The sequence below is a fragment of the Saccostrea cucullata genome, unplaced genomic scaffold, assembly GCF_032062105.1.
Source record: "Saccostrea cucullata isolate Sc308-1 unplaced genomic scaffold, CSIRO_AGI_Scuc_v1 ctg1800, whole genome shotgun sequence".
Taxonomy (NCBI): domain Eukaryota; kingdom Metazoa; phylum Mollusca; class Bivalvia; order Ostreida; family Ostreidae; genus Saccostrea; species Saccostrea cuccullata.
This window is the reverse complement of record NW_026941139.1, coordinates 57,501-78,844: the sequence shown is the minus strand read 5'-3', so window position 1 is coordinate 78,844 and position 21,344 is coordinate 57,501. Positions and strand designations below refer to the sequence as shown.

The 21,344-nt window shown below is 32.5% G+C and overlaps 1 protein-coding gene and 1 long non-coding RNA gene across 2 annotated transcripts; both read right to left on the bottom strand.

The window, feature by feature from the left end:
• Window positions 1-402: 402 nt before the first annotated feature.
• LOC134257278 (uncharacterized) lies at window positions 403-4,397 on the bottom strand. Its single transcript, XM_062739917.1, has 3 exons — window positions 4,275-4,397; window positions 3,910-3,956; window positions 403-1,033 (listed from the first exon to the last, which is right to left on the bottom strand). Exons 1-3 carry the CDS (start codon window positions 4,343-4,345, stop codon window positions 426-428), a joined length of 726 nt encoding a protein of 241 aa, XP_062595901.1. The 5' UTR covers window positions 4,346-4,397; the 3' UTR covers window positions 403-425.
• Window positions 4,398-4,951: 554 nt separating this feature from the next.
• LOC134257273 (uncharacterized) lies at window positions 4,952-6,549 on the bottom strand. The gene is made up of 3 exons (XR_009989888.1): window positions 6,383-6,549; window positions 5,198-5,259; window positions 4,952-5,123 (listed from the first exon to the last, which is right to left on the bottom strand). It is a non-coding gene; the product is annotated as an uncharacterized LOC134257273 (long non-coding RNA).
• Window positions 6,550-21,344: the final 14,795 nt, after the last annotated feature.

The following is a 21,344-nucleotide window of genomic DNA, read 5'->3' as shown; positions in this document are numbered from 1 at the left end:
AACAAAATTCAGAGGTTTGAACATTATTGTCTTGTTCAAAATCATTAATCTGCTTTCCACAAAATACTAAAATAGAAAGGTTTTGCGATATCAAATATTTTGAAAATATCAGGAAAAAGTTTTTTTCCTGGATATCATAAATAAATAATAGCATCTTGAACGACATTCTGTTTGTATTTTACTAACAGATATTGAGGCAATATTTTGCGGAACTATTCCAATCAAAAGTAAAAAAAAATATTTTCAACTTTCTTATATTGCTTTAAATTTTCTAGATCATCAACTCAATCTTGATATTTCATTTTTTATTATTCAATTTCATATTCGTTAATACAGTTGCTTCAACAACATTACGAATCCTGTTTTAACTTTTGAAGTGTTTCCAGTTTTAGCACACATAACTTCGAAAATTTAATATTTTTATATCAGAGTTTGATAGTTAAGCCAATATTACAATCTGTACAATAAAGTAAATCACGCTGTATGTCAATATTACTATTGCTAGTGTCAGAAAAAGTTTCATCTACATTGCAGTATGTTGGTAGGTCTGTATTATTGTGATCTCCATTACTTCTGCTTTCATTTTCAGTTTTATTACAGTCAGGCTCCTTTTGTTTATCCATATCTTCCTGTCGTATTTGCAATGCGTTTGACACTGAAACTAACAGTGTGTCATCTAGAACAAGGGAAACATAGCTACTTTCTTCTTCAAAGTCCTCATTGTTGGTATTTGCGCATCGATGTGGTGCCATTATTTTTAACTTGCTGTAGTTTTGATTGTTATTAAGTTTTTTGGGTGACTTGAACTTTCTATGAAAATCTAAATGATTGTAATCGTCTGAGTATCTGTCGGATTGACCATTTCCATCTAAAAGCGACTGAGACCTTCGAAGCTTGTTTCTTGAGTATTGTGATTTTGCTGATGACCGAGTGCTTCTCTCCATTCGACTGAAATTTGTGGACGTTGCAGGTAGTTGGTTTTTTGGTCCGATGTATTGTGGTTCATTGGAACTATAATCAGTATGCTGGTGTTCTGAAATATGGAATTTTTCTGCATAAATGAACAAATCATTTTTTTCCATAGGATATTAATGATCAGTTTCTTAAAAGTCATTAACAGATATAGTACATATAAATAGATTGATTGTTAAATGGTATCCCAAAACACTGAACTGTTGTCTTCACAACGGACACTTACAGCTTTTAAACAAAACGTCAACTTATTATTAAAAATGTGTTGTCTTTATTTTCCAATAAATTAGGAAAATACTATGTCGTATAGAGTGCCAGAAAAAAATGCTGTATTTGAACAGGTTAAATAATCTTTTAATATATAGATGTTCCGATTGTCGCATTGGTTCTTAATGCAGCTTAACATACATAAGAGGAAAGCAATCAGGTAGCATGCCTCGCTTAAAAAATTGATCATATTTAGATCAAGCTCAAGACATAAACACCCTTTGCATTTGTAAGATTCTGAATTTCAAATCCAAACTCGAGCAATTTACCATCGTTGCAAATATAAAAAGAATGAGTGCACTTTAGTGCGTCATTTGGAACTATGCAATTATTGTGTAAATACTTTTGATATTTATGCCTTGACTTTTTTGTCATTAGATATTTCTATAATTACAGACAATGCCATTGAAAAGAACAGGTATGAGCCTTAAATTCCGGAAATTTGAACGGGACCACTATCGAATTTAAGGTACCCGAAAATAGGCGGAGACATTTAAATCGCATGGATGTGGAATGTAAACAATAGTACAAATGATTTTTCGCAATCAGATGCTACACTACGAATTTAAATGGTGAAGAGAGAGATTGTGTAGTTTCATGGTGCACAAATGATAAATGATTCTAGTGTTTAGGGATGGGGTAGATGGGTACATCCCACTAATTATTTTTAGAATCGGTAGGAGAAGAAAGTAGTGCAGAAAAAATTACAAGTTCCTTAAATTGCAGACTTGCATAAAAAAAATTGGGCAGGTGTACTGAATTGAGCCTCACACTTGTTGATAAGGAGTATCTTTCCTGCCAAAAAAGCTTTGAAAATGTAATTTATCAAGAAGATCAGCCGAATTATTTTGTGTATCATAACGCCAGTGAGAATTCTGAAATTCCCCTACTTTCACTTTCATTTTTAGAGGTTCCCGCAGACAGACGCATTTTGCTGGAAAACGAATCTGACATGCCACCTCGAGATTTTAACCAAGGAAAGACAAGTTGATGTGCTTTGATTTGAGGGGTCACTCACTGCCGAACGAAAATTAGGGACATCGCTATGAGAAGAAACGTTAACATTGTCGCCTATGGGAAAACAATTAGTGGACTGTACCCAGATGTATCGCCCTGCAGACCATAATATAGAGGCGACATTAGCCTATATTTACAAATCTCACTACCAATACAGAAATCTTTCAAAACATTCCTACCGAAGAATACACAGTAAAATATAATATATAAGAGACATATAATCTTCGAACCTTATTAAAATTTGCGCAAAAATCTTCCATTGTTTAAGGGGGCCGACTATAGTTTCTATTGCGCAATATTTCGCGCATCATAGTAAAATGAAGCGTATTTACTGTTTTAATGCAACTTTTTTCGCTTAACTATTAAAATTAAACAAAATTAAGAAATTATAGGTATAAAAATGTAATAACAATTTGATATAATTGATTTTTTAACCGATTTTGCAATTGATAGGTTATTTGACGTCGTTGCAGTGTGTTTTTGACGTTATGATAATCTGTAGCTCTCAAAGAAAGGGGTAATAAAAATGTTATTAAAGAAAAAGTAATAAACATACGCTCTTGAAATTTAAAACATAGAAAGTTGAGAATATCTCCAATATTTAATTATGTTTTAATATGAATCCATTATGTACGTCATATTTAGTAATACTCTATAAGAATAGTAAAATTTTCTAATTTTTTGCATTTTGAAATGCCCCCTCTGGTAACAAGACGGTAGAATTTTGTGTTTCGTACATATATTGTATGATATAGTATTACTCATCAAATATTATAGTTTGAACAAAATGTCTAATGTATTTGTATAATTTGCTTTAAAGTGCTAAAAATTGGCATTTTCCCAGTATATAATCCTATAGTAAATGTACCTGTATTTTGAGACGGTCCCTCAAAAATACCTGGTCGGTAGATTTCCCCCAGACTTTGCATGTACACTGAAGTTAATGTAAGTTATATATGGTACAAAAATGAAGAGTTTCGCTATTGTAGTTTTCACACAATAAAACTATAGTCGGCCTCCTTTAAATTGGAGGTACGATAAATACTGTCCGAATAGAAACTTCAAATGACAAACACAATGTAATGTACAATGATTACGTTGGTGTATCGAACCGTGGAATGTCACGATAGTAAAGTGATTAAAATATCAATCGTTGACACTCGGGGACCTGTTAATTTAGTGGCTAACTTGACCGTAGGTTGGAGACTTTTTTTCAAAAAATTAGATATGAGCCGCAACTTGGCCAACAATGTCCTTTGGATATGTATAAGTTTTAATTAAAATACACATTCTGTGCAAACGAGATTAATGGCCAAGTTGCGGCTCGATGTAAGCAATGTCGTTGAAAACTGGTGTGCATATGAATAACAATGAGATGTGACAAAACTGTTTGACCCCCGTCTCAAAAGCTAGTGTCGCTCAGCATTATTTAGCACTTTCATTTTGATATAATATACCAAAACCTCCTCTTGAGATATTGTTTAATATAAAACATAAATTTAATGAAATTCGGGATTTTATTTTGCGCAAAACACCGGGACCCAACTCTCATAGCTTACGTGCACTCTTCCTTTATTGAAAAAAATCATTCTATTTGAACAGTATATATTATTTGAATTGGATATCTTTTCATTTCTTCGTCCACTTTTTTACCTTCAGCAGTCCTGTTTCCCTTGCCATTAACGTCCTGAGACATATACCTAATTTGTAAAGATGCAGATGTCATTTAATTCATTTTTTAAATAACAAAGAGATTAAAAAAATCACTGAAGCATTTCCATATTAAAGTACGTATTTTGTCGTTTAAAGACATTTTGCATTTGACATTTGCTTTCAAACCAGATTTATTTTATTTCATTCATTTATTTATTTATTTATGATTTTGTTGTTGTAAATTTAACAAATAGACTTATTTTTTGCACTGTTTACAAAGCATTGATACATAAACATAATGCACAGTATCTATAAATGTACATATATTTTTTTTCTGTAAACCGCGAACGTAGAAAATAACAAACCTTTTGCAAGATAAACCTAAAATTATCCAAATAGCTGAAGTCACACCTATGGCTCCAGCTGCTGTAAACATTAACTGGTGAATTCCAAACGCGTTATTGTTATCATATTTATCATTGTTGTCATCTTCCTGGATATCTAGTTATCAATTACGCTAGTAAAATCAACAATGAAATGAAATATGCTACCTATCAAAATATTTTTCCACAGTCTGTGTATGACAATGATATAAAGCATATGAGATCATTAAAAAATGGTATTTTGTGAAAATCATACATTGTTTCGTTTATCAAGTTATTTTTCGAAATTAATGCATTTGAACTACTAATATACAACGGGAATTTTCTCAAACGTTTGTTAAACTTCATTGGCATTTTCATATATTGTAGTGCTTAAGTGTAATTTCAGTTCTACTTATCCATTTCCTTAATTACCCGGGTATTTGAATCTCTGGTGTTGTTTTGAATGATTATTAAAATGAAAATGTGTCTTCCCTTTTTTGAATGAGGGCAATTTATTTTTTGAATCTGGCTTTTTATTTTAAAAAATGAAATACTTTTTTGCATAAAAATAGGTTGCCAGATTGTATTTTATATATAATTATATGATGGGTGTAAGATGCAGCTGGGAATTAAGAGTGAATATAAGTAGTTCTTACTTTTTCAACGTTTTTATCAAAATTTGACCATATAGTTACTTACATGTTTGGTTAAAATATCTTTTAATACACCCTGACCTGGAGTCACACAAATGTGTATCACTACTGCAATTACACGTATTGCGGCAGCCATGACCATAATATCCAAAATAACAAGGTGTAGAACAGTTTTTTCCAAAGTATCCAACGCAAGCTGAAATTATATGAAGTTTAATGAAAAAGAAAAGAATTAGATATGTTTATTATAAAATTTAACGATGTACGTACGTTTGCATGAGTCTGACTCTGTTATATAATAATCTGCACAGCACTCAATCTTTCCAGTTAAACTAAAATTAATAACTTAATGAGATGAGCGATAACACGAATATATTACAAGTTTCTGATAAAATAATTAAGATTTTTTCTGGGTCTACTTACTTTTAAATATTCACCTTTTTGTGCAAAGGTGTCGGTGTCTGTTGTAAAAAATTAATTGTAACTACCTCTGATTACTGATTTTGATCGAAAAAGACCAACTTTATATTTTCATATCATGAAACATATGACGATAACGAAAAGTATTCAAGATCAAAAGTCAATGAAACGATACAAAATAGGAGCAGAGCAAACATGGCCCTTCAAATCATCAGAACTGGGATCTGGTGCCATGGAGGAGTGAGTATTCCCTGCCGACTGGTCACACCCGCCGTGTGCTCTTTGTCATGATAGAGAATTAATGGAAAAATCTGTTGTCATCTCGGTGTATAAATAATGGACTAACAGTTAGTATAAAAAATATCATTCAGTATTTCATTGAATGATTAATTGTATTTGCTAACAAAATCATTGTATCAACCATAGAACTTCCGAAACTTATCATATAGATTTGACAAATATCTTTTGACAATCTTCAAAGCAAGATTTGTGTTAAAAAGAGAGGCAAAGTGAAACAAATGACCGGTATTTCACAACTCTGTATTTCTAAGAATTAAATATTAATCTTTATACATTCGTTCAGCAGGTAATGCTCTTTCTTTGCGCCATATCACCTGATTCTATGATGGTTTTCATTCCGTGTTCGCTATGCTCCCGACTTGAATTCTCTGAATAGACTGTTGAGCTTGATTACTGTTTGTCATATCCGTATTTCAATAAATTATTGATTAAAAATAATAATAATATTTTTTCAATCTGTGTATTCCAAAATGACACATAAGTTGAAATTTCTATTGTTTATATGAGGTCAAAGCAACCAATCGAAACAAATCACTGATTTTTGAAGGGATAAAAAAATAGAAATATTTTTTTTTCATTCACTGTACATTATGTAAAAAGAGAAAGTAAGAAAATGCACAGTTTAATCTTTCGTCAATTTGTTGTTAGAAGTTGAGTAACTTACACTACAGAAATTATAGATTAGTGACTCATAAAAACAAGAATGACGAAAACACTGTAGTTAAATAGCCTTACTTGTTAATACATTGGCCCTCGTCTGCATAGGAAAGAGAGATGAAGTACAGTACAAAAATGACAACAGTACACATTATGTTGGACAAAGTACTCAGTATGCCAAATAAATAAATGAATTTTATGTTGAATCACACCGATCAGATTCTACATTTATATAGATGTATATACATGCGGAAATAGATAAATTGGACTTTAAACATTGAACGATAGAATCCAAATGAAATTTAATTTATAGAGATATTGCTTTCACAATTTAATTAAATTTGAAATATTTTCATAATTAACAAGGGGGAATAGAATGATAAGTGTTTCCCTTATGATTAATAGTTGGGTTTTTTTTTAACTTTGTTGTCCAAATTCGAAGTAAAATTTGAATTTTACCCATGAATTTCGTTGCAACGCTGATTTGAAAAGGAAAAGCAGGTGTGTTTACATCCATGACCATCAGATTATTGTGCTATATATATGATTATTTTCATGCGTCATTAAAACACAATTCTATGCTTTGTTTAAATAGATTTTCTGGAACAAATTTCTCATCCCTCCATGTCACCTCATCCCACTTCTGACGATTAAAAGAACCATGTTTATCCGTGGTTATTCTGGTAACAGCCAAATCTGGCCTCTTATTCGATGTAAAAATCAGAACACTGGCAAAATTGTGATAAATTATAGTTAAGAACTTAAAATGATGCTTGCTTTAAAACCAGTACTAATTCAGATTCAAAGCTTACATGGAAGACACTAGAGGATGCAGAAGTATAGGACGTTTTACCGAATTTCCTAAATTTCGGTAGAATATCATTATATTTGAGATATTTTCTCTTCGGAAAACATGGATCACAAGCTTGCCTACACATAGACTGCTTCTGATACTAGTTGATAAAATACATAAATTTGTTATATAGGCAAGCTTGTGCTCTGTTTTTCCGAAACTAGATATGCTTTTAAATCAATGAAAGTTTGCATACAAATGACAAAATTCGAAAATTGACCTATTTTCTGACCTCTCTTTGACCTATGTGTATTTCAAAACTTAGAACCACTACTCATTTTGTATCAGGGATGACAACAGGATTCTATGGATAAACTGTTGCATCAATCTGAAAGACAACCAAAACCAGGGGCCAAAAACAGGTCTTACCCTAACTTGTTCTTTGTATTGTTTAATGGACTTTTTTGAAATCAAGAATACTCTTCGTTTTCTACAAATCTTTCATTCAATATATAGATTATAGAAAATTCTCTATCATTTTTCATGGTTTATGTTTGACAAAATTTTAACCAAATTGCACCATTTGATTGATAAATAAATCCAAATTTAGAACCACTAGCAAATCCTAACAAGAGGCCCATGGGCTACATCGCTCACCTGAGCACTAAGGGTAGGAAAAAGTAGAAAATGGCTTTTTCATGTAAAGTTCAAATCTAAAAATAGTCCCATGACCAATCATGGATTTGCTATTTTTTAGAAAATTATTTTTAAAGAATTTTCCTATATATATCTTTAAAATCTTTGGTCGGCCATTTTGGCCCCGCCCTACCCCCGGGGGTCATGATTTGAACAAACTTGAATCTACACTACCTGAACATGCTTCCATATAAATATGATGAATTATGGCTTTGTCATTCATGAGAAGATTTTTATAGAATTTCCTAAATATTTCTATGTAAATCTTTGGTCGGCCATTTTAGCCCCGCCCTACCCCGGGGGTCATGATTTGAACAAACTTGAATCTACACTACCTGAGCATGCTTCCATATAAATATGATGAGTTATGGCTGTGTCATTCTTGAGAAGAAGATTTTTAAAGAATTTTCCTATATATTTCTATGTAAAACTTTGGTCGGCCATTTTGACCCCGCCCTACCCCCGGGTGTCATGATTTGAACAAACTTGAATCTACACTACCTGAGCATGCTTCCATATAAATATGATGAATTATGGCTTTGTCATTCTTGAGAAGAAGATTTTTAAAGAATTTTCCTATATATTTCTATGTAAAACTTTGGTCGGCCACTTTGGCCCCGCCCTGCCCCCGGGGGTCATGATTTGAGACAAACTTGAATCTACACTACCTGAGGATGTTTCCCCATAAGTTTCATCTTTCCTGGCACAGTGGTTCTTGAGAAGAAGATTTTTCAAATATGCCACCAAATTTTCATTAATTCCCAATTATCTCCCCTTGAATGAGGGCGTGGCCCTTCATTTGAACAAAACTGAATCCCCTTTACCCAAGGATACTTTGTAGCAAGTTTGGTTGAAATTGGCCCAGCGGTTCTTGAGAAGAAGTCGAAAATGTGAAAAGTTTACAGACAGACGGACAGACAGACAGACAGACGGACGCCGGACAAAATGTGATCAGAAAAGCTCACTTGAGCTTTCAGCTCAGGTGAGCTAAAAATCATATCATATTATTTGATAATCTGATACAGTTAATAAACCTAACTGAGCCGTATGTATTGAACAGACAGGCGCAACTCTCCGTGTTGAATTCAGTATAAAAACAAAGTCTAACAACTGGTAGGAAACATGTTAGCCAAAATACTAGCAAATGAATGGTCATATCTGCAAAGAATGTGATTATAATAACCGTAAAATGCAAAATTCCGAAAATCGATGTTGATAAAATCCCTGTACCGCAGGTGCTATAGTTAGTAAAACATTCAGATATGGTAAATTCTATGGATATCTTTAATTTCCCAGTAAACTTAAAATAAATAGTATATCCCATTCCATATAGTACTATTTCTAAGTCCCCGGAGTGTAATTTTTCACTGACATCAATGCAAGCTTTGCTACTTTCCCCTGAATGTGATTCTAAATCATTTTCGTATATACACGACGAATCTAAATTAATCTTGCTGTAGTTGCTATTAGAAACAATTTCCAAAGGAACAATCTTTCCATTATGGAAATCTAAGTGATTATAGTTATCCGAGTACCTATTATATACTTTATTTTCATATTGTCTTTGTGACCGGCCTTGTTGCTGTACTTCCCTTGCCTCACTTCTATTGTTTCTATGACTTTCTATTTCTGGAAACTCTGATAGAGGTATTTCATCTTAAAATATACGGTTTATTTATATATCTTTGTCTATTGCTAAATAAAGGGGTTTAAAGGTTCTTATATCTTAAACTGTTATATTCACACCTTATAAATCATACAATAATATCATGAATTTCTTATATATTCTTCTTTCATGATACTTTACCTCTGGCGACACTGTCTCTTTGCATTGTTTTCTGTACCTAAATAATAGGATTGATATATCTTAATCTAGACTCTATTTCTAGTATCAAACTAATTAAATAAGGAATGACATCTTTTAAAATAAAACCTATACATTAAAAATAGAATATTGATAAACTGAAATAAATATTTTCTTCTTCGGTTGATAGAGTTGAATACAATTTAACTTACCAGGTGTAATAGAAAAACATTATCCAAACTACAGAGGAAAGAAAAATTGATCCCGTTGCTGTTAAAACGACGTGGAAGTCTTCATGGTCTTGAAAACCTCCCATCCTGTCTTTTAAAAGAGGAAATTATGATGTCATTGTTAATATATATAAAAATATTCATATCTAAGAGAGTGCTATATACAATTGTGCTTTTTCGAGAAATGCTGCTTTTCTCAGTCACCTTACTTTGACATTGAAAACTGCGTTATGTATGTAGATATGAAATTGGCGATAAGTAAGAAATTCTGAGAAGTGGTTGTACATGTTATTATGGTGTTAGATGTCGCTGACATGATTTACTGATATTAATATAAAAACAAAAGATGATAGAAGGCAGAATAAAATGACTTAAAATCCTATAATTGAAAGGGATACTAACTTTTAAATCTCATTCTCTGAATGATTCAAATAGGGTAGAAAGACATTCTAGAAAGAGAAGTGCACATATTTTGGTTAGTGAAAAAGGAAGGGTTTGAATATAGGATATTATACGTTTTCTTCATAAACAAGGTAATATGTGATTTAAAAAATCCATTTATATTTTTTCGAGCTTCCATATGCACAACTATTGTCCTACTGTAAACTAAGTAGTCTACTGTAGAAGCGCTTCTCGCAAAGGTCCAATATTCCACATTTATTGTTTCGCCTTTGAGGAACGTAATATTTTTCGCTAATATTTTATTGTATACCAAATATTAATGCAATGAAGGATATGGAGATAACGAACAGTATTCAGTCTCAAAGTCTATAAAACAATACAAAATTAGAGCAGAGCAAACACGAACCGAAACATCAGAAGTGGGATCAGCAATAAAGTCTTATTTACCAAAACAACCAAAAACTTTCATATGAACAAAACCTTTCAAATTCGGCAACTTCAATTTATGTGTAAAGTTACTGAAACCCTTGGACATTTTTACAGTCATCAATTTTGTGACATGAACCAGGCAGTTGTGATGTGTATTTGTTCAACAAACCATAATTATTGCAGGAAAATGTACTAGGTTTTCGAAGAGGTTGAAGGGGTTGAATATCATAAATAGCATGCCGACGACAGGGAAATATGAATTTATATGATCTTGTCACGTGATAATCTAGAACCACTCAGATAACGCCTTGTATAGAATAATTATATTGAAATATAATAATAATAAAAATGATAGATATATCACTGAACACCTTATTCTAAAAATGAACGACGAGCTCAAAATTATCATTTTTGTCACCCGCGAGGGGTTAAGGTCGGAAGTTTTGCTCTACAGTCGCGGAGTAACAAGTGGAACAATACGACACGAGTATGAATCTGCTGTGGAACATGGAGACAGGTCCTTTTAACCGAGGTTCCGCGTGGCAAAGACCTCTCACTGCTTAATAGCTCTGAGTGTCGAGTATAGGACGAAATATGTAGAACTCTCGTCATGGGTAAAAATTTTCGAAAGAGACGTTAAACAATTGTTTCTTTTAACAGACTGATCGGAATGGGATCATAAAATCGGCATTATTAAAGCTTTTGTTAACACCGAGCACAGGTTTGTTCAGATTCAAGTTTGAAACATAATGTGTATATAATATGTGTAAAGGTTGACAGAAAATATTTCTTTTGAACAAGCTTGTACAGACGGACGGATATCCCAATCGATATATACCCGCCCACTCTTCAAGCGGGGGTATAAAAACAAAAATTAACGAACTGGTTGATAGGTGCTCAATATACTTTATATATGTGTTCTGTTATTTATTCCCTAAGATACTTAAAATAGAAATATTTTATTTTCAGATGAGTGAAACGAAGAACACAATATAGAAATAAGTTCATACGAACCTCTAACCGTAATGAAAGGATATCTAAATAATATGAATAATGGGAATTAAGGGTCTTTTAAAAATTGTTAGGAGATTACTTACTTTTTCCAACACCCAACACTTCTGCAGCAGCAGTGACGTCAAACATGACGTACACTTTCATCCGATAGAAGTTAAAACCAGTCCGGAAAAAATACGGAATTATTTTAACTTTACACAAGTAATAAACCAAACCCAAAAGATTTGAAATAAAAAGCAAATTAATTTATTCTTTATCAATTTTGTCTGGGAAATGCATTATTACAGAAAAAAAAATCTGAAAGGTTTTTTTTTATAAGGGAAGGGGTGAGGGTGGGGGGGGTTAAACAGAGTAGAACTGACTTTACATAAGTAATTACTAACACATTCTTTTGAATTAATGTACATTTAAATAACTATTGATATATATTATTGAAATTGCAATTTTACTTGCGTATACTAAGGGCAAATTAGTGAACACTGTCTCATATGATTCTGATATTATCACTGTTTCATATGATTTTGATATTATCACTGTCAAAATATTCATATAATTCTCATATGAATGACTTTTCATATGTGAATCATATGTATATTACTTCATATGATTCAAATATGTGTGATCATATGATTCACATATGATTCGCATATGATTGTATATACATATGATTCTCATATATCCACATATGATACTGTGAAAGGCAATGTATATGTGGATCATATCTGGCTAAATTACCCATGTGCATGCAGTTCTATTCCAATACCCATGCTTAAAGGAGGTTTTTTCTCAAAAGTTAGATAAACCTTTCAATTATATATTTTAGTGTTAAAGTGTCATTTCAGTGCCACTTACATGTATCATTTCCCTTAAATATTTGAAACCCTGGTGTTGTTTTTAATGATTATTTCAAGGAAGTTTCTTTTCTTTTCCCTCTTGTAAGTAAAAGTGATGAACGTTTTGAATCTTGCTCTCAGTTTTAAAAATCAAAATACATGTAATTCATTATTGTATTAAAAAACGTTACCAGACTGTATTTTTTATAGAATTATATGATGGGTGATGTAGGATGAATCAGCCGGTAATAAAGAGTAAGCGTGCGTGGTTCTTACTGTTTCAAAGCTTTTTTATCATTATTTGACCAAGATCATGTAGTAACGAGGCTTGGGTTGTCCGAAAAGTACGTGGACGATGTCTGTCTTCGTTATATCATCTTCAAGAAATTTACCGCCTGTACCATTAACATACATATCCACGACTCGCAACATTTTTAGACTTTATTCAGGATTTTTCTAAAGTGTAAAAAAAATTTCGCCGTGAACTTCTGCACCGTGAGGTTATATAGCATTTGTCGTTACCATTGGGGACAACCTATCTTCTCTAATTGATTTCTTTTTAACGAAGCAAAATATTTCGCATTAATTTGGAATATAGATAGATGTAACTTTTCTTGATTTAAACGTTTGGGTTTTTTTGCTTCATTTATCAGAGAATATGACTACAAATATTCTCTAGTGTATTTTAGTCAATTACCGGGTATTTAATAAGACCTTGAATTTTTGCAGTTTAAGATTCTGGAAAAGTTTGAAATACAGCATGATATTTTAATAAATTTTAATGCAGATAATTTAAATTTGAATAACATATGACATTATATTAAAAGAAAAGATATGACAAAGAACGACCATCTTTCCGAACAATCCTCGTACTTACGTGTCTGGTAACTATATCTTTCGATACACCCTAATTTGGCGTCACACCAATGTGTATCACTACTGCAATTACAATTATGGCGGCAGCCATGACCATAAAATCCAAAAGAACACGGCGTAGAACAGTTTTTTCCAAAGTATCCAATACAAGCTGAAATTATACAAAATGTCTTAATTGAAAAAGTTTTTAAAAGTTGTGTATATTTTCAAATTCAAAAAGATTTAAAAGACATGTGCTTACGTTTGCATGAGTCTAATTCTGTTCTATAATAATCTGCGCAGCACTCAGTCTTTCCAGTTAAACTAGAATTAATAACCCTATGAGATAACTATTAGCGATTAAACAAATAATTTACATGTTTCTGTTAAAATAATTAATTTTTTTCATTCTGTGTCTATTAATTTGAAATATTCACAATTTCGTTCAAAGGTGTTTGTTGCAAAAAGTAAACATAACTTCTACTACAGAACTACTAGGCCTACTGATTTCTGATTTTTATCGATATAGAGTTCCTTTACGTTTTTATTCCATAAAACCTTGTCAAATGTCTTTGAAAATTTTCAATACTTATTTAGACCATATTGATGTTTCCTCTTTTAAAGACTAAATACTGTTTATTGCATAGGGTAGCTGGTGTAGCCAAAGGCTCAAGTGAGCTTTTCTGATCAAAATTTGTCCGTTGTCTGTCGTTGTCGTCGTCGTCGTTGTCGGCGTTGTCGTTGTAAAATTTTCACATGTTCATCTTCTTCTCAAGAACCACTGGGCCAATTTCAACCAAACTTGCTACAAAGTATCCTGAGGTAAAGGGGATTCAAGTTGTTCAAATGAAGGGTCACGCCCTTTTCCAAGGGGAGATAATCATGAATTAGAAAAAAAATTATGGCATTTCTAAAAAATCTTCTCAAGAACCACTGGGTCAGGAAAGATGAAACTCATGTGGAATCATCCTCAGGTAGTGTAGATTCAAGTTTGTTCAAATCAAGACCCCCGGGGGTAGGGTGGGGCCAAAATGGCCGATCAAAGTTTTACATAGGAATATATAGGAAAAATCTTTAAAAATCTTCTTCTCAAGAACTACTGGGTCAGGAAAGATGAAACTCATGTGGAATCATCCTCAGATAGTGTAGATTCAAGTTTGTTCAAATCATGACCCCCTGGGGGGTAGGGTGGGGCCAAAATGGCCGATCAAAGTTTTACATAGGAATATATAGGAACAATCTTTAAAAATCTTCTTCTCAAGAACCACTGGGCCAGGAAAGATGAAACTCATGTGGAATCATCTTCAGGTAGTGTAGATTCAAGTTTGATCAAATCATGACCCCCGGGGGTAGGGTGGGGCCAAAATGGCCGATGAAATTTTTACATAGGAATATATAGGAACAATCTTTAAAAATCATCTCAAGAACCACTATGTCAGAAAAGATGAAACTCATGTGGAATCATCCTCAGGTAGAGTAGATTTAAGTTTGTTCAAATCATGACCCCCTGGGAGGTTAAAATTCAAGCCCCCTTCCCCTCCCCCTCCCCCCCCCCCCGTAAATTTTCAGTTCTGATCTGATGTGTGCTTTTTCCTAGCCAATTGCTCAGGTGAGCGATGTGGCCCCTGGGCCTCTTGTTATAGCTTATTATAAGCGGGGCTGTTCCACGGACCTGCCTACACCATATTTAAACTTCGTGATTTTAATTATAAGGAATAAAAAAGACAACAACATATAATTTGATCTTTAAAAAGTTACGGAAATTGAAAATCATAAAAACAAGAAAGAGGAATAAACTGTAGTTGAATAATCTTACTTGTTAAAACATTGGCCCTCGCCTGCATAAGAAAGACAGATAAAGTACAGTACAAAAATGACAACACACATTTTTTTGGGGACAAAATATGTCAAATGAATAAATTATTCCTAATGTTTAATCACATCGACTACATACTACATTTATATATATGTGGAAATGTATTACTCGAACTTTAAACATCGAACGATAGAATCCTCTTGAAATTTTATTTATAAGGAAAAATTGTGATCAGTAAACAATTTACTTGAATATCTATATCATTATCAAGGAATAAAGAGAATTATATGTGTTCCCTTGTGCGTTATTGATTTTTTAAAAAATTGTTGTCTAAAATTAAAGTAAAATTTTATCTATGTACCCCTGAACTTTGCAGCAAAGCTGATTTGATTAAAAGGAGCGATTTGTCATAGCCATGATCATAAAATGTTTTAGTGAAGGAATGATTCTAATTTTTGACATAATCATTCAAGTATAACCTGCTTTGGGTCAGTTTACACCTTATAATCCGCGAACCAGATTATAAAACAGCGTTAACTGACCCCAATCAGGTTATCATCGAATAATTTGGCCAAGGATTAGAATCATTCTTATAATTTAATTTCAACTCATTAAACGACTGTATGTATAATATTTCGTTGTTTTAATAAGTTCAAATTTGCCGCTCAATAATACCACGATAGTAACGGAACTGGTGGGAAGCGAAGGGAGGTAAAAAGGATACATAGACCTGACAACCGTGTTGTTTGTTTACATGTGGTAACATAAAATTATTGTTTGAAGTTAAAAGTAACATTATTAAGTTAAGAATTTTTTCATTAATCCCGAGGACTGGAATGACAGGCCTAGGATTGCATGGATACAAATAATAAGCTGGTCGTCAGGGGTGTGTCCCCGTACTAAACTAGGTTATACAGAAATAATTTTTGTTCCTTTTTGGATATTAAGCAATCAGAGGCTAGAATACGAACAAAATTAAAATATATATATTTGCAGTTTATATGTGATTATTTTAACGCGTCATTTAAACACATTTTCGAGCCTTCTTATCACAGGGGCCGGTAACAAACTGTGAAACAATTAATATGGGGATGCGGTTGTTTTGGTTCTTTGCATGGTATTGAGTTACCCACGAATTCATGACCACCGCAAAATGTAACATTTTATATGCATAATTACTCAACATTTCTCTATCAACGAAATTAAATCCCCCATATTATTTTTTTCTCATAAACATCGAAAGTTTGCCCCCATGAGAATGTGATTTAACAGTACCGTATTTGATTTTGCGTAATCACTAAATACATATGTATACAAAAGGGAATAATGATTACTTAAAATCAAATATAGTTTTTTTTATCCTCCCCTGAGCTCATTATATAGATTTTCTGTAACAAATTGATCATTCTCCAGTGTCTCTTAATCCCACATTTGATGTTTAAGAGGTTCGTGTTTCTTCTGTTCCAAATAGTGCATTGTTTTAATAGACTTTAAAGCTTGAATACTGCCCGATATTTCAATATATTTCATTCAATAAATAGATTATATGTCATACAAAATAGTGAATATTCTCTGTTATATTTCATGGTTTATGTTCGACTTAAAATTCACCATATTGCAGCATAATGATCAATAAACAGATCCAAATTTAGAATCACTAGCACTTCCTTAAAATCTAGGGATGTCAAATCGGTCAATATTTGATAATCGGTTACTCGGACGTTTTTCCGAGTGAGTACCCAGGTACTCTAAAATTGTAAAGTGTGTTAATTTTGAATACATAAAACCAGTTCAGCTCTGTTAAACCCCACGGATGTTCTTTATTATGCTTTTGTGCATGTTTAAAACATCGAGTCCAACGAAAATGATTTTTTGTACTCAAATAAAAAATACACACATACACACAAACAAAAGACATCTATTTGCAGTACACCAATGATTACAAATGGTTTACATATTTAATGTTTGGGAAGACGCTTTAAGCCACCCATCTTTGTGTTGACCAGTCAAGCAGAAGGAACGGACGTTGTTGGGATCGCTCAATTGTTGTGTATTATTATTGTATCCCCCATATACGCTAAAGAATCAGGGGCAGTAAGCATATATGAGCTGCCCGATATTTTTTAAAAAATTTAATACCAGTGCTATCGTTAAGTTGGTTTATTTTTCATATAACGAGATGTCCAGTTTGATGTAAATGGTACGAAAGCCCAGAAGGCTCATTCGAGATTCAAGTTTCGAAATACGAGATTCGGAATTCGAGATTCAAAATTCGAGTTTCGAGATTCAAGATCCAGACTAACCAATCAAAAGCGGGTTCAACATTTGATTACTCCCCTTTATTATGTTTTTACTATCAAGAAATTGTTTAATATAATTATTACAAATGGGTCATTTAATTAAATTACAATGCAAAAAAGATTGTTATATATTTTAGAAGGAAATTTAAATACGTTTTGGATTTTTAATCAGCCAGATATACTTCAATCTATATGATAACTTCTTAAATATTAAATAGATTACATATATCAGGAGTATACGAGGGTTGTCCCGTAAAATCGTGGACAAGTTGTCTAGTGTGAAAAATAAACATCACTGCGTTCTGAAATTTTCACTATTATTTAGTACATATTTTAGTAATATACACACCAAATTTCAGATAAATATATGTATAAATAACAAATTATGAGATTTTATGCCATGTATTGTATCACCTTACGGCGCATGGATTATAACGTCAAAGAGTCTAAAACAGCGTCACGTTTTATCTTTGCTGAAAATGAAGCTGGATGAGTCCGACTTAAATTTAGGAATTTCATTGATACACATTCTTTAGTCTCCATAAACAGTCGAACAACCAATTGGCACCCTCGTGCGATCTTCTGAAGATTTATTAGTAAGTTACGGACAATATTCTCACCATCATTCAACTTATAGAAAATCTCATATCTGCGGTCTACTGTGACAGCGTCTTTTACTATTACATTAGGAGTTTGTCCGTAAGTTTTGTACTCCCCAGGGACTCGATCAAAAAAACTTCGCTAAGAAATCTCCTATTTCATTTGTATACTTAAGATATGGTGATATTTTTATAATCTTTTTTCTTCTGTGGTCTTTTCAAGTCTCTAAAGGTGTCATTACAACATCGAAATAAAACTGAACTGTTCTCCGGTGCGCCGTAACGTCATAAAACGTCGCCATTTTTCGTGTGTTGTGTTTACCACTTTCCCATTTCGAATGCTCGAGAAACTGCCAAAATATTAAGCAAATGCCTTAAAATTTTTACAAAGACTACAAAACTGATTGTGGAATTGAATTAGGATAATTTTAATCAAAATCTTATGTATTTAAAACTTTTATTTTGAATTCAAACTTGTGTATTCTTTAACAAAACCTTGGTTTTTTGACCGTGCGCCGTAGGACAATATCTCGTGCACATTCAAGCATAATAAAATCTTTATTTTTGCCTATATTTTATTGAAAAAATTATCGTGCACTTAAATATGATAAATAAACATTTACTGAAATTTTCAGCTTTGTGCGCCCATTACTTTTCGAGAAAAACGCTTTGTCCACGATTTTATGGGACAACCCTCGTATATATATTTGTATTGTTAAAAACTATATACAAGTGTTTTAAAACTTAGCTTATATGTATTTTTTTGCTAGTAAGGACACTACAGGTTCTTTTTCAGTGAACAACTGAGTCCAACCCCCCAGACTCCCCCGATATTCAATGCCAAACTTAAAATGGGCATTTTTTTCTCCCAGTACAAAATATATTTTTTATACTTATTCGTATGGCTACAATACAAAAAAGTGTATTTTTACCCCATTTGTTTTGTTATCAACAAAAAAATATATATATATATATATATATATATATATATATATATATATATATATATATATATATATATATATATATATATATATATATATATATACCTAAAATATCAATTACACTGTCTCTACATATATTTCTGTGTTAGTCCATATATATGACTCTGCATCTCGTATAATCCCACATTTTCTCCTTAAACTGCATTCTCTCTTATAATGTTTATTGGGGTTTTTTGTTGAGCTATTATTCTGGGGGGGAGGGGGGTTTAATACCTATGATTTTTTACGTATTGTACACATGATAAATAAGTGTAATAATTATAATTTGTGAAAAAGTGTCCTATAAGCCCTGGCTTTGAATATCGGGGGGGGGGGGGGGGGGGTAATACATAAAAAAAATAAGTTTAGTAGACAATACAAAAATATATATATACTCCTGATATATGTAATCTGTTTAAAAGAAGTTATCATATAAATTGAAGTATATCTTGCTTAGCAAAAAATCCAATATTTATTTAAATTTACTTCTAATATATACAGTGGACCCTCATTTATCCGGACGCTTTGGTTCCCAGTCAATTTGTCCGGATATGTGAAGCATCCGGATATCTGAATCACCAGTTAAACAAGACAGAATAACATTTTAAAATTTCGTTCCGATGAAAAATCGTCCGGATACTGAAGCATCCGGATATCTGGCGTCCGCATATCTGAAGGTCCACTGTATAACACTTTTTCTTGCATTGTAATTTATTCAAATGACCCATTTGTTATAATTATATTAAACGATTTCTTGATAGTAAAAACATAATAAAGGGAAGTAATCAAATGTTGAACCCGCTTTTGATTGGTTAGTCTGGATCTTGAATCTCGAAACTCGAATTTTGAATCTCGAATTTCGAATCTCGTATTTCGAAAGTCGAATCTCGATTCTTGAACCCGCTTTTGATTGGTTAGCTTGGATCTTGAATTTCGAAACTCGAATTTCGAATCTCGAATTTTGAATCTCGTATTTTGAAACTCGAATCTCGAATGAGCCTTCTGGGCTTTCGTAAAATGGCAATAAAATTTTCAACATTTGATTTCTAGTTGAGTTATCACAATGTGAAGTTGTGTGATTTTTCCGGAATTGAGAAATTTCCATCAAATTCTCACATTCAAAACAAGATTTAGATATGGCCGCACGCAAACAACACGATAAAAATTTAATAGATTGTTTAAAATGGCACAATGAATTATTTCCCAAAGTATTATTCTGTTGTTTGCATGCGGCCACCATGAAAAATCACAGGTACTTGTGGCCAGGACCCCCCCCCCCCTCCTCCCCCCCCCCCCCCCACTATACACCCCTGGTCAAAATATTTTTTTTTTCTTTTTTTGTCATGAATTATGTTTCTAGTACTTACTTACAACGTATTCCATATGAAAAATCCAAAATATAACACAGATTTAACGATTTACTAAAAAAGTCATACCCTGGTATTACTCTATTTTATAATACCAGGGTATGACTTTTTTAGTAAATCGTTAAATCTGTGTTATATTTTGGATTTTTCATATGGAATACGTTGTAAATAAGTACTAGAAACATAATTCATGACAAAAAAAAATGAGGTATATTTTTTGACCAGGGGTGTATATAAGCAAATTGTACCACAAGTACCTGTGTGAAAAATATATAGGCCTAAAACGATGTTTTTCGAGGCGCGATTTTGATCGCTTCCGGTTTCGGTTTTTATATTCAGACGTAAACAAAGTTGGACGAGTCAAAAACAGACAATGTGACAGTGGATTTATCGAAGTTCTAACCATTTAGCAGGTAGGGATGAATTGAAAAAATCAGAACAATTTTCATTTTGCATGCACTATTTACATGCATTGTTCAAAATTCAATCCCCTAAATTTGACGTGACAGACTCCGCTGACTCCGTGAACTCTGGTGACGGTAATCATGTCAAACAGTTGAAAATAGAAAATGTGTATCTAAAATATAAATCACTACCTTTCTATGTTGTTGGTGTTGATAAAATGCTAACATATTTTTTTCTGTCCGAGTACAAATACACCGAGTCTAGCGTTTGTGTATTCAAAGGACCTTACTCCGGTACCTGTGTAAATGTATGGTGTGCTATAACAGTCAAAATTCAAAAAAAAATATTGGTACGATTTTTTTTGGCTTGTTTTCTGTTTTGTTTGTTTCTGTTTTGTATGTTTGTTTGTTTGTTTGTTTGTTGTTTTTTTTTTTAAAAGTCCTTTGAAATGATAAAAGTTAGTTTCTTTAAAATTAGTTAACATCTCTAAATCTAATTAATGTTCTTTGCAGAA